We start from the raw sequence: 12,697 nt of genomic DNA, 5'->3' as shown, positions 1-12,697 counted from the left end.
AGTGTCACTCAACCCCATGGGGCCTGAAGGCTCACCAAAGGGTTCGGTACTCTCAAATACGTGGTGCATGGCCTCGTAAAATTACTTTATTTGAGTGGGTGTCGACTCGGCCCCAGAAAAGGTGGGAGATCCAGAGTAAAACTAGCTAACAGCTCTGCAGAACAGTGCCAAAAATGCAAACGTTCCCCATTCGTCTCTCCAGCCAACAGGTGAGGTAAAGTCGAAGTCCGCTTGGACTTCATCTTCTTCTTGTGCCTGTTTCCCTAGTATCCCACGGATCTCGAATGGGAAGAAAAGGACTTGGGGCTCCAAGATCGGTCTTGCGACCTCCACCTTGAACAGGACTGAGACCTTCTCAGAGTCGCATGCACTGGTGTTGCCGACTGGCGAGCCACAACAGCTTTAGGGACCGCTCACTCAAAGCCTTCGGCACCATGGCCCGACAGTCCAAGCACGACTTGGAGTTGTGGTCGCGCTCCAGGCACCACAGGCAAACAAGATGGGGGTCAGTGACTGACATGGCGCCGTGACAGGCACCACACGGTTTAAACTCAACCTTCTTTGAAACCATTTCCTCGAAACACACCAAATAATCTTGACAAAACATTGAAATAAGGGTAGCTCTCTCCGGATCTGCGCTAAATGGCATGGAAAGAAATTAACTGACGTCCGAACGCCTGGGTGGCGCCTATATAGGTGACCATGAGGTCACAACCAGCTACACTGATGCCATGCTTAGCCGAATGAAGCCACTCAATGGCATGGGCAAGGGGTATTGCTCAAGCAAAGGTTTCCAGATACAGGCTGAAGACTGGGAAATCCAAAGGTAAGGAATCTGCAGCTATAAGTTTCTATCAGATATCTGACTTTACCATTAAAGAGGATATGAAATTATAATTCATTTAAGTTCAAACATGATAATGCTACCTGCTTTCAATCAAACGTTAGCACTTTTTAAATATAATAAGGCAACCTAATGTAATCCAATTGGAGAGATAGGCCTTACAGTCAAGAAAAACTGATTGAAGAGTGTTCCACTACCACAACTTGTAAAAAGTAAACTTTCAGGCTGCACATTTTAAATACAATGCAAAGGGGTGACTTGTATGTATTAAAAAAGATGGTTTAGCTCTAGCAAAAGGTTAGTTTTGCCAGGATAAGCTGGCGGGTTAAAACTGCACTACAGGCAGCAATTACAGGCCTGAGACTTGCTTTAAAGTCCTACTTTATTGGGAGGCACAATGTGTGCAGCGGTCCCACTAATTGCATGTAATTAACCAGCCCTAGTACCACTTTTTTAGGGACTTACATGTCAACTAAATCTGCCAATCAAGTGTAGGCCAATTGTACCATGTTTGAGAGAGTGTGAAAAAGCAGTTTAGCAGTGGTAAAGTACAATAAGTTCTAATGCCAACAAAAACAAATTCAGAAAACAGGAGGTGTGAAGGCCAAAGGCAAAATGTTTGGGGGAAGACCTAATTAAAATTCTCACTCAAGACATTAAGCAGAAGCCTAACAACCTGAATAGCAGTACCCTTGAAGGCTCAGATTGTTTCTCGGGGGAGAAGGGGTAGTCTCAGGGCTCTAATAACCTGCAATCTGGTGACTTTTGGGAGGCACAAAGCTCTGATTAGGGCAGTTTCGACAAACTTTACCACTGACACACCTACTTCTTCTTTTTGGGGGATGCATCACATACAGATATTATGGCACGTCATTCTGTTTTCCGGCATCTTCCGGGAGGCATTTAAATGGTTCTAGCTGTAAATAGGAAAATGATGGCCCTACCCCTAAAGAAATGTTGGGCATATATGTCACTGGTCTTTTGTTTAGTCTCTTCAATATTGGTTTATATTTCCTACAGCTTCTCTTCTGATACTGATAGGTAGGCTTCCCAAGATCCGATCTTGTAACTTCCAGGTGTCCTCATATGCCGACGATACCCAAATTATTGTTACTGTTCATGCAAACGTACAGATCACAGCACATAGATTTCAATCCTGCATGAAAGAAATCAGAAATTGGATGAACCATAATTGGGTGAAAATGAACAGGGATAAAACGGAGGTCATCATCTTTGGGGCAAATACCTCCATTTGGAGCCATAGCAGGTGGCATGAGATCTGTGGGACCCTTTCCACTCTAATCTCTGAAGCGAAGAACCTTGGGGGTCATCTGCAATTCAGATCTGACTTTCAATTCACAGATAAATAAAGTTGCCTATACCTGCCTTTGGATAATTAGAAAACTAAACAAAGTTCTGCCACTCCTTCCTCTAGACCTCAGGGCAACCGTGGTGCTGACTCTTTTAATCTCCAGACTGGACTACTGTAATGCCCTGTATTTAAATATAAATCAATCATCCCTTCACAAGTTGCAGCTAATACAAAATGCTGCCGCTGGATTAGTGCTGGGTCTGCCGAAATTCACCCCAATTAAAGAAGGTCTGAAGAAACTGCACTGGCATTCCATCAGAAAGTGCATTACCTTCAAGGCATTGTGCTTGACCAATAAGGCCCTCCACTCTCAAGGATCAGGATACCTGCAAACTGCCATTAATTGGTATACTCCCAACCTCCCTTTAAGATCAGCTGGGCTTAGGCTGGCCCAGACTGTAAGGAGCAAAAAAGCTAAATGGGGAGACAAAGCCTTGTCAGTGGCAGCTGTCAGGCTATGGAATTCGCTCCCTCCAAAATTATAGACATATCGTCCATCCTGCCATTTAGAAAGCACCTAAAGACTTGGCTGTCCTCACTATAGGTGGCTGCTCTGCATCAGCCTCCTCTTACCTGCCTGGCACCTCATTACCTCTGTTCTGAATGTGCTCTACAATAACCAAAATACAAACAGAAGGTGAAACTTGCAAACTCTGTTCTTTTTGGAGGCCAATTATTTCTTGCTTTGCCCCTTAATTCATGCATAAATTCCATGTTGCCAATCTGATTGTGCCATGTCCAAACAAGGTCTACAGGCACCACCATGTCTTTTTTCTTGAGTACAATATCCATATTTTGCTGGCCGTTGAATTTTTATTTTATTTGCTGTGTCGGTCACTATTTTCCTTCAGGAAGAGTTTCCTTCACAAAGCCATCTTTCAGAGAAAAATGCTGCTCTTGGAGGACAGTGCCATTACATGTAAGTGCTACTTAAATCCATGCTATCGCTCAGTCTAATATAGTATCTTCATGTTTTTCTCATTTTGCACCCATTATTTTTATTTCCTTTTATGACATCTTGCTGCTGCCCATGCTGAATACCAGAGAGTTTTTCAACAGATCTCTGACTAAAACCTGTTGAGGTGTCAAGTATATTTGAGGCACACCCTATTTCCCTAAAACATCTTTCTTTAGTGAGTTCCCTATGGATTCAGCTGTATATTTTGGCAAACATGTAGCTTGTATACTTTTGATCAAGCAAGCCCCTATACCATGCTGCTCCCTGCTGCTGATGGGCTAAACCCAGAAACACGTGTACAGGGATATACAGCATTTTCTGCGCCTATGGAGGTGAATTACTTTATTACTTTATGAACGGAATACAAATTCGACTGCATTTACCATGATGCATTGGGGTTGGACTTTGTTGCTGGAGTGTAGGCAGTGTGCTCCCTTTCTTTGTAATTTTATACTTTTGTTCAATGTTTGGTTCCTTGCTAGAGTCCTTGCTTCATCAATGGACCTATCCAACCCAGAAGGAGTTCACTGTTTGAGTTATGTTTGAGCTGTTTTCGCCTCAGATGCTTTCAAGAGCTAAACCTGATTTGAGTATGAATTTGGCAACGTTCAGTGCAGTTTTTGATTCAGGATGCCAGGAGCATTAATGACTGAGGATACATTTACCTATTCTCAAGCTTGGGGTTTCTGTGTTATGGAGAAGCAGTAGGTCTTGCATGCAACCCTAAACATGACTGGGATAGGGTTAGCTCATTCAAAATGTAAGTGTTTCTGTGTTGTTTGGCATAATGATTTGGTTGTTATCCCCTTTTTCTTTTTAGCACAACAATAAAGTAAAGGCTTTTTAAGAGGTGGATGTTCTTTAGCTGGGCTTCCCCACTTGTGACCCGGGCCCGGTTCAGTGCATATACTTTCAACTCCCCCTATGTTCCATTAAGCCAGCATCCAAATTCACTTGCATGTTATTGTTCTCCCTTCCACATTGCAGGGTTCAACTGTTCAGCTGCTCCTTAACCTTGTTGACCAAGGGCAAATCCCAGGTGTTCACCACCACTGTGGTCCTGAGAGGGAAGAGACAGGCATGATAGCAGTGCCTGCTTGCCTTCTCCTGATTGCAATACTGTATTTTTGAGCAGTGAAAATATCTTCATAGCTTGGAGCTCTGCCAAGCCTTATGTTGCTGCACAGGGTTCCAGCACCGGTATCTAGCAGGTCCTAGGCATGGGACCACCAGCACTCTGTCGTCTTATATGATAGTGAACCAGATTCTCACTAGATGTCTGTCGGCCCTCGACCGCTACCACATGGGGTCACCTCACAGCCAGTTCTTGCCTCCTTTCACTCTACTGCGTGGGTCAATGGGGGGGCAGCCTGAGGAGTCTTACTCTTTCATTGGGACTCCACCCTGCACGTCTCCCACTAGGCTTTGCCAACTCACTCTGGACTCAGTGAATCTCAGGTTTAATTTCTCAATCCTGTGGAGTCTGGAGATTATACAGCAATTTTGATTGATTCATATCCAAATACCCATGGCAGGCATCATTTTTATCCAGTAACTGTGAAATAACTATTTTCTTATTGCATCCACGTCTGAAACCAGAATGAAAGAATCTTAAGTGGTGACATTTTGGATGTGTGCATATATTTGGGCGACTACAGATTTCTCATTTAATCTCCCAAGAAAATGAAGGATTGAAACATGGCAGAGACACTCATGAATGTCTGCAAAGGTCAAGGAAAGTTTTTAATATCCAACATAGAGGAAACCATCAGGACCGGCGCCAGGCAGCAGACCATCGAAGTCAAGGCCTACCTGGTCACAGTCTTCAATCTTCAGCTGCACAGAGCTTTCCTGCCTTTGTCAATGATTGCACCGTGACCCTGCTCTTCAGCAACCTGCTGCCGTTGAGCCCCACTTCAGATCTAGCCTGCTCCACCAACACGCCAACAACCACATTTGTTCCATAAAAGTTTCTAAGTCAGAAGGTAAACTGTTCACCAGGATGAACATGGTCCATGTAGTCGACATGTACTCCTTTGCAGTCAGCCTTAACTTTTACTTTGACCCGGTTTAGTGAATCAGTCAACCAGAGCTTTGTGAATTTTGGTGCTATTTTTAATTCAAACCTATCTCTAGTTCAAGTTATTGGATTTGTGTTCTTTTGGTGTCATTGTATTTATTGAAAGGCACTCTAATTTTCTAAATTGGGTTGAGATTTCTTTTTGTGTTGCGATGTCACTTTATTACTATTTAACTACTGCATAATTACCGTACACATTACCTCTAAGTTAAGCTTGAGTGTTTCGGTGCAAAGCTACCAAAGAATTTAGCACAGGACTATTCAGTGACTTTTGTGGTTCACCTTGACAAGGACTGTGATTGCTATTTGAGGTGAGTTCTCACCCCCACAAATAATATTCCAATTTTATACAGCCTTTAGCCAGGCAGATGGTCTTTTGGGCCTCATTTGTTTCATGTGCAAGTTTAAGTTTAAGAATAAAGAGCAGACAGCCAGATGTGTGGAAAACTGTAGTACCCTCTGTATCAATATTTTGGGATTTGTTTATGTTTTCAGGCAGGTGGAGGCTCTATTATGCACATGGGGAAGGTCACTGGTGATTTAATGTTACGTATCAGAAGGCAAAGGGTAAGGGATCATGTCATGCAGGAGAGAACTATTGTTGAAAATGAGATCGAGATTGCAAGTTGGTAACAAGTGGGGATTTAATAAAGGATTAGTGTGAACAGGGTGAGCATTTAGTAGCATACTGCTTAGAGGGATAAACAGTTAGAGAGTGGGCTTCACCCTGATATGATTTGGACAATATTTTGTAGGAGACAGCCTTTCCAGGGTATACTAGGTATAAATTAGTGTGTCAAAACTTGATACTCTAACGAAGCCCAGGAAAGAAAACATAAGCATTGTTAATGTTACTCTGTTATCTAAAGCCTTTTATGCAAAGCGTATTAAGTGAAACAATCTCAAACTTACCTCCGTTCATGTTTTTGAACAGTGCGGTCTATGCATTTAAATGTCTGGAGTCAAAGATTTAAACAATATTATTAACTAACCTAACATGAAATCCACCGACACACATATTTTCTGACATTACAATTGAGATATTAGACATACATTAATATAGGGAGTGATTTGCAAAACAAAAATGGATTTTATTGTATCCTACAGTGATACTTGACATTTCTACCATTGTCTCAAACAACAAACTTAAGACTAAAATACTGCAAATTTAAAATTAACATGTTTACATATTTGTTTCCACTCAGGAAAGCAAGCACTTTTGTAAGCGTTTTTTAGACCTGTCAGCTCTTGGCGTGGTTTCCCCAATCTTTTAGGCTTCTGCTTTTAATTCTGTGCTGAACTTCATTTTTGCTGGCTTAGGTTTAGGTTTCTGGGTACTTTACCAATGGTGACCAGTGCTTAACTGCAAGGATCTTCTGTCTAAATTGTATTGGTGATTGGTTGATTTATACTTGGCATATCTTATTTACGAGTACATCCCTAGTATAGTGCACTATGTGTGCCCAGGGCCTGTAAATCAAATGCTTCTAGTGGGTCTGCAGCACTGATTGTGCCACCCACAGGAGTAGCCCTGTAAACATGTCTCAGGCCTGCCACTGCAGTGTCTGTGTGTGCAGTTTTAAACTGCCACTTTGACCTGGCAAGTGCACCCACAGTGTATTATGTGCACCCACTTGCCAGGCCCAAACCTTCCCTTTTACTACGTATTAAGCCACCTCTAAGGTAGGCCCATGGCAGCCCTATGGGCAGGATGCAGTTTATTTAAAACATAGGGCACGTACTGGTGTTTTTTACATGTCCCAATAGTGAATTACTTCTAAATTCTATTTTCACTATTGCAAGGCTTATATCTCTGACAGGTTAACATGGGGATTGCCTTGAAATATTTTTTAAGTGTAGTTTCCCATTGGGAGCAGATAGAGATGTGGAATTGGGGTCTTGGAACTCACAGCTTAAAAATACAATTTAAAAACAAAACTTCACCAAAAGATGTAAGTTTGAAAATGCCACTTTAGACAATAGGAAATTTTTTGCTTAACCATTCTGTGCCTCTGACTGGCTGTGGAATACACATCTGGGTTAGGATGACAGTTGGGCTGTTTGTGAATTCACTCTAGACAGTCCCACAAAGGGAGCTGAGGAGTGCCCTGCATATCCTGATGGGTCTACCTGGGCAACAGTGGTGAGAGGAGAGGACACTTGCACTTGAATAGGGCTGTGCCTATCCTTACACAAAGCAATCTCCAACTCCATGGAGTGTGTCTAGGGCCAGGGCAGGAAAAGCAGGGTCTTGCGCACTACAAATACTTTCCTAGGAAGTTTGCTTACGTGATTTTTGAATCGTCTCCACACCGCAGCAAGGAACCAAGACTACATGACCGGAAACCGACTTCTTATCTCTCCTGCGAGGAGAACACCGACCATTACCTCCCCCGCTAGTAAGGAACCGATGCATCACGTCCCCTGCTAGTAAGGAACCGACACATCGCCTCTCCTGCGAGGAGAGAATCAACGCATCACCTCCCCTGTCAGTAAGCAACCAACGCATTACCTCCCCTGCACAGTAAGAAACCGTCGCATTGCTCTGTTTTCCAGCACCTCACCTCCTCTGAGCCCGCATCGTATTTGTTTTTGACGCATCCCAGGTACTGTGTGTTAAAAAGAGACAACCGTTAATTTCTCTGGATTAAGACTCTTTGCAACTTTTTAAAGTTAAAGTAATATCTTTGCTTGTGTATGTTGAATTTTTGTCATTTTGGTCTGGATTTATTCAGATAAATATTGGCTTTTTTTCTAAATTGGTGTGAAGACCTTTTGTAGTGTTTTCATTGTGTTGTGTGTGTGTGCAAATACTTTACACATTACCCCTGAGATAAGCCTGACTGCTCGTCCCAAGCTACCAAGGGGGTGAACAGGGGTTATCTTAGCTGTGTGTCTCGATTACCCTGACTAGAGTGAGGGTGCAAACCACTGCCAACTAGAGACCCCATGTATAACAGCATTACTGTGAAAGTGTAATTTTAAGTGCCATGCTACACAGGAAAAGTCTGGGTTTCCCTATGTGGAGATTTTGTGGTTGAAATAGAGGTGAAATGCATGCATGAATTACAGAAATACACACTAACACACGTTTAATAGAAGCATAAGCAGAGTAGAATGAACTACTAAATATGTCATTTGAATCCTAAATATTCCATGTCCTTCTTGTTAATGTAGATTACATTATATGAACATAAATTTAAACATTAACATAGCATGAAAACTAGTTTCACTATTACCACCCATTTTACAACATCAATGTCACCTGTTTTAAGTAAACACAAGATAATTTGACTTAGCAGTTATCATTTTCAACTTAAGAACCGCAAATAAAATAATTTGAAATGTGATTTTGATTGTCAACGCAGGATGCTCCTAAACAGCAATTTTTCATAAACAAGGATTGCCAAGGCATATATTCTAGCTTCCCTTTTAAATTCAATTTTTTGGTCAAATGTATTAATTAAAATCGGCAATGATATCCTATTTGTACATTTCAGATAAACAGTCACCTGCGCATAGTATTGCACATCCATTCTTCCCTCATGCTTCTTTCCCACTTAGACTATGGTTCATTTTGTGTTGCTGCTCATTACTTGTTTCAACATGTTTTGATTCACTATGCAACATATTTTAAAGATCTGTTCTTTGATTTACTATTCAGGGAAAATATGTTTATATCTTCATGGTAAATAAGCCTTGCCAGTGCCTTATGGTCTTGCTTTATTTTTTAAGACGCAATAGTATGTACATTTTCATACCCTTCAAAAGCTCCAATCAGCGTTGTCTCAACGAAGGTCACAGTTCCTTGGAGGTCCAATTTGGTGGTCCCTCAAAATAGAAACATGTTTTATGTAGCAGGCTGCTCTACCATAATATGTTACATGAGGTCTCACACGCATAACTTCCCCTTTTCAGGAAAAAAACTACCACCACAGTGGAAGTGTGAGATATTATTGAGGCGAGTGAGCCACAAAAAGGCACGAGCCAGAGACCTGGCTCACCTCGAGGCCACCTTGGACCCTCAAGCTCAAAACGAGCGGAGCTACCATGTGGCTTCTGCACGCACATTCTACTATCATACGCCACAAATAAAAAAGTAAAGCCTAAACCTTCGGTGATGAAAATGGGAGAAAGGGGCAGCCATCCAGTGGGTGAACTGCATTATGTGAAATCAAAAAACCTGGAACAATCCTGGCTTACTCACTCGAACAAACTGAGATCCCAGGCAAATATTTTATATATATTTCATATTTTTATATATGAGAGCACCTTCCAATACTGAGTTTAGGGTGTGCATTGCATAAAGATAACCTGATGCATTCAGGTTAAACACTTCCACATATTTAAAAAATACCTTTTTTAATTTTAAATAAACTATCATATTTTTATATGATTTGTTGCCTGATTTAGTTGCCAATTATTGTCAGGGCTCAGCTCGTGCACAGGCTCTCTCTGTTAATTTGTTGGCTTGCATACCTATAAGACATACACACTGCAGAGCTGGAGGTACATCAGGCATGGTAGGCTAGTTATTACAAGTAGGTAAGGTATGGCAGGTTGGTATGATAAGTTAGATATACTGAATGAGGTATGTTATATTATGTACAGTAGGTAGGTATGGTTTGTTAGACAAAGTTAGGCAAAGTAGGTTAAGTATGGTAGATATTGTGGGTAGGTATAAAAGTTTAGGTTTGGTAGGGTAAGTGTGGCAGTGTGATATGGCAAAGTCAATATGGTAAGTTAGATGTGGTAGGTGAGGTATGGTAGGACATAACATTTTTGTCTGCTTTGTTACTTGGGAATCGTAGCATTTTTAATTAGAAACATGCAATCTTATTAATAAAAACATACTTTTTAGCTAATAGATGATATGTTTATTCTATCTAATGCTGTAGATTGTGTATACTGGTTGCTTACTGTTAGAAACTGGGTCTCTAGTTGGCAGAGGTATGCACCCTGTCCATTTAGGGACCACAACCCTAATCAGGGTAAGTCATAACACAACCTAAATTATCCTGTGCTCACCCTCCAGTTGCTTGGCACAGAGCAGGCTGGCTTAACGTAGAAGGCTACGTGTAAAGTATTTGTGCAATAACTCATATAGTAATACAGTGGTGAAAACACCACAAAAAGCACTACACACCAGTTTAGGAAACTAGATAATATTTATCTGAATAAAACAGACCAAAACAAAAAAAAATCCAAAATGCACAATTCAAGATATACATTTTTAGAGATTTGAATGAGTCTCAATCCTTAAGAATCAGTGGTTGTATCCTTTTAACACACAGTACCTGAGATGCGTCAAAAATAAAAAAAACATGGGGGCCACAGAATTGGAGCTGAATTGAAAAATAAAGCGCTGCATTGGATTTTCTGGTGCGGCACAGATGATACGTTGTTTCTTTCCACGCTGCAAAGTGATTTGTTGATTTCCAGGCGTGCAACCTTGGTTCTTCACTGCGATGCAGGGATATTTTGATGCCCAGGGACGATGTGTTGAGAATCCTTGACACGCTGGTAAGAAGGCACAGGTGCTGCGTCGATTTGGTAGGTGATGCAGTAATTTTTCACCCACGAGGCAGGCACTGCATTGATTTCTGCAAGCGTTGCACCGATTTTCCGACATACAGGGATTTTCTTCTTTTTGGTGATGCCTTTGTGGCCCTGAGACTTCTGAACAGGAGGCAAGCTCAATCCAAGCACTTGGAGAACACTTGTGGAGGAAGGCAGATTCCTTCCAGCAGTGTCAGGGGGCAGCAGGCAGTAGGGCAACAGCAGGATAACAGTACTTTTCAGCAAAGCAGTACAGATGAGTCCTTTGGGCAGCCAGGCAGTTGCTCTGACAGAGTCCAATTGCAGATCCAGACCTGCCTGATTTTGGAGGGTCACAGACCCAGTATATATACACCCAAAATGCCTCAGAAGTGGAGGAAAGTTTAAAGAGTAGTTTTGAAGTGCACCAGGTCCCCTTTCAACCCAGCCCTGTCTGCCAGAATCCCTGTGGGGGGTTATCACTGCTTTGTGTTGGGTAAGGCCGCTGGCCTTTGAAGTGTAAGTGAGAGTCCCTCCACCCTTCCTTCTCAGGGAAACCCATTCAGTATGCAGATGTGGCTGAGTGTCTTGTGTTTATGGCTGTCTGGGTGGAATGCCCAAGGGGAGCTGTCAACAAGCAATGTCCAGACATAGATTGGAGACAGGCTGTAAGGCACAGAAGGCAGTAAGTGCTGAGAAATGCCTACTTTCTAAAAGATGCATTTCTGAAATAGTAATGTAAAATCAAACTTCACCAGTAAGTAGGATTTCCTACTCCCATTCCAACCATACCAAATATGACAAGTGTATTCCTCTCAGATCAGAAATTACAAATTAAGAGCATAGAAGGGAATATCTAATGATGGCCTATGAGAGGAGCAGGCGTCACAGTAGTAAAAAACGACTTTGGGAGTTTTTCACTACCAGAACATGTAAACTTTATAAGTACATGTCCTGCCTTTTACTTATTATGGGTTACCCAGGGCCTACCTTATGGGTGACTTATTATGTAAGAAAAGGAGAAGTTAAGGCCTGGCAAGTATTTTTAAATGCCAAGTCAAAGGGGCAGTGTAACTGCGCACACAAGCCTAGCAATGGCAGGCCTGAGACAAGGTTAGGGGGCTACTTATCTGGGTGGCAGAATCAGGGCTGCAGGCCCACTAGTAGCATTTAATTTACAGGCCCAGGGCACTTTACTAAGGGATTAGAGGTAAATTAAATATGCTCATTGGGTATGAGAAAATGTTAACATGTTTAGGGGAGAGAGCACAAGCACTTTAGCACTGGCCAGCAGTGGTAAACTGTGCAGAGTCCTAAAACCACCAAAAAGTAGGTCAGAAAAAGAGGAGGAGGAAGGCAATTTACAGCACTTACAATTGATAGTATGCAATATAAAACAAATGCTCTTTAGGATAAGAAAACGGTTTATTAAAGAAACTGCATATATATGATTTTCCTTACCATTAGTCATAATAGTAATAATTAATTAAAGAAAGGGACCTTTCCAGAACAGCAACATTAGCAATGTTAAACTGCATCCTCAAAAAAAAGAGTCTAACCGCTGTTGGTTTTGATGGCTGTCCATTAACCTTTTAACTTTTTTTTGTTTTCCAGAAACAAAAACGTAATGACCCCCACACACTGGCAGTTTTCTCCCATTGGGATCATTCTTGTGTTTTTTCTGTTCCTCCCTGCTAAGCTTTTCCCGGCACTGACTGGTAAAAAAACACAACCATCTACATACAGCAGGTGGTGTGTGGCTTTACTCTGATGGTTACTACACTGTCAGGCCACTGGAGTAAGCTTTCCATTGATGGAGGCAATGGGGCCTCCTCCATCAGAAAGATTACAATCTGCCTGTCTCTAAATGAGGTGAGCAGGCTGAGCGTTAGGCAGACAGGGTAC

General features: G+C 41.9%; 1 protein-coding gene across 5 annotated transcripts in view; it reads right to left on the bottom strand.

The window, feature by feature from the left end:
- The window catches only part of PGAP1 (post-GPI attachment to proteins inositol deacylase 1), a 764,579-nt gene that overhangs the window by 350,067 nt on the left and 401,815 nt on the right, over positions 1 to 12,697 (bottom strand). For 2 of the 5 annotated variants that reach the window (XM_069225846.1, XM_069225848.1), the window contains exon 20: positions 7,819 to 7,863. The exons of the other annotated variants lie outside the window; for them this stretch is intronic. In XM_069225846.1, coding sequence (XP_069081947.1) covers positions 7,819 to 7,863 — 45 coding nt within the window. The remainder of the gene's footprint in view (positions 1 to 7,818; positions 7,864 to 12,697) is intronic. 5 annotated transcript variants of the gene reach the window in all.

This window comes from Pleurodeles waltl, chromosome 3_1, assembly GCF_031143425.1.
Source record: "Pleurodeles waltl isolate 20211129_DDA chromosome 3_1, aPleWal1.hap1.20221129, whole genome shotgun sequence".
Lineage (NCBI taxonomy): Eukaryota > Metazoa > Chordata > Amphibia > Caudata > Salamandridae > Pleurodeles > Pleurodeles waltl.
This window is presented reverse-complemented; position numbering and strand designations above follow the sequence as displayed.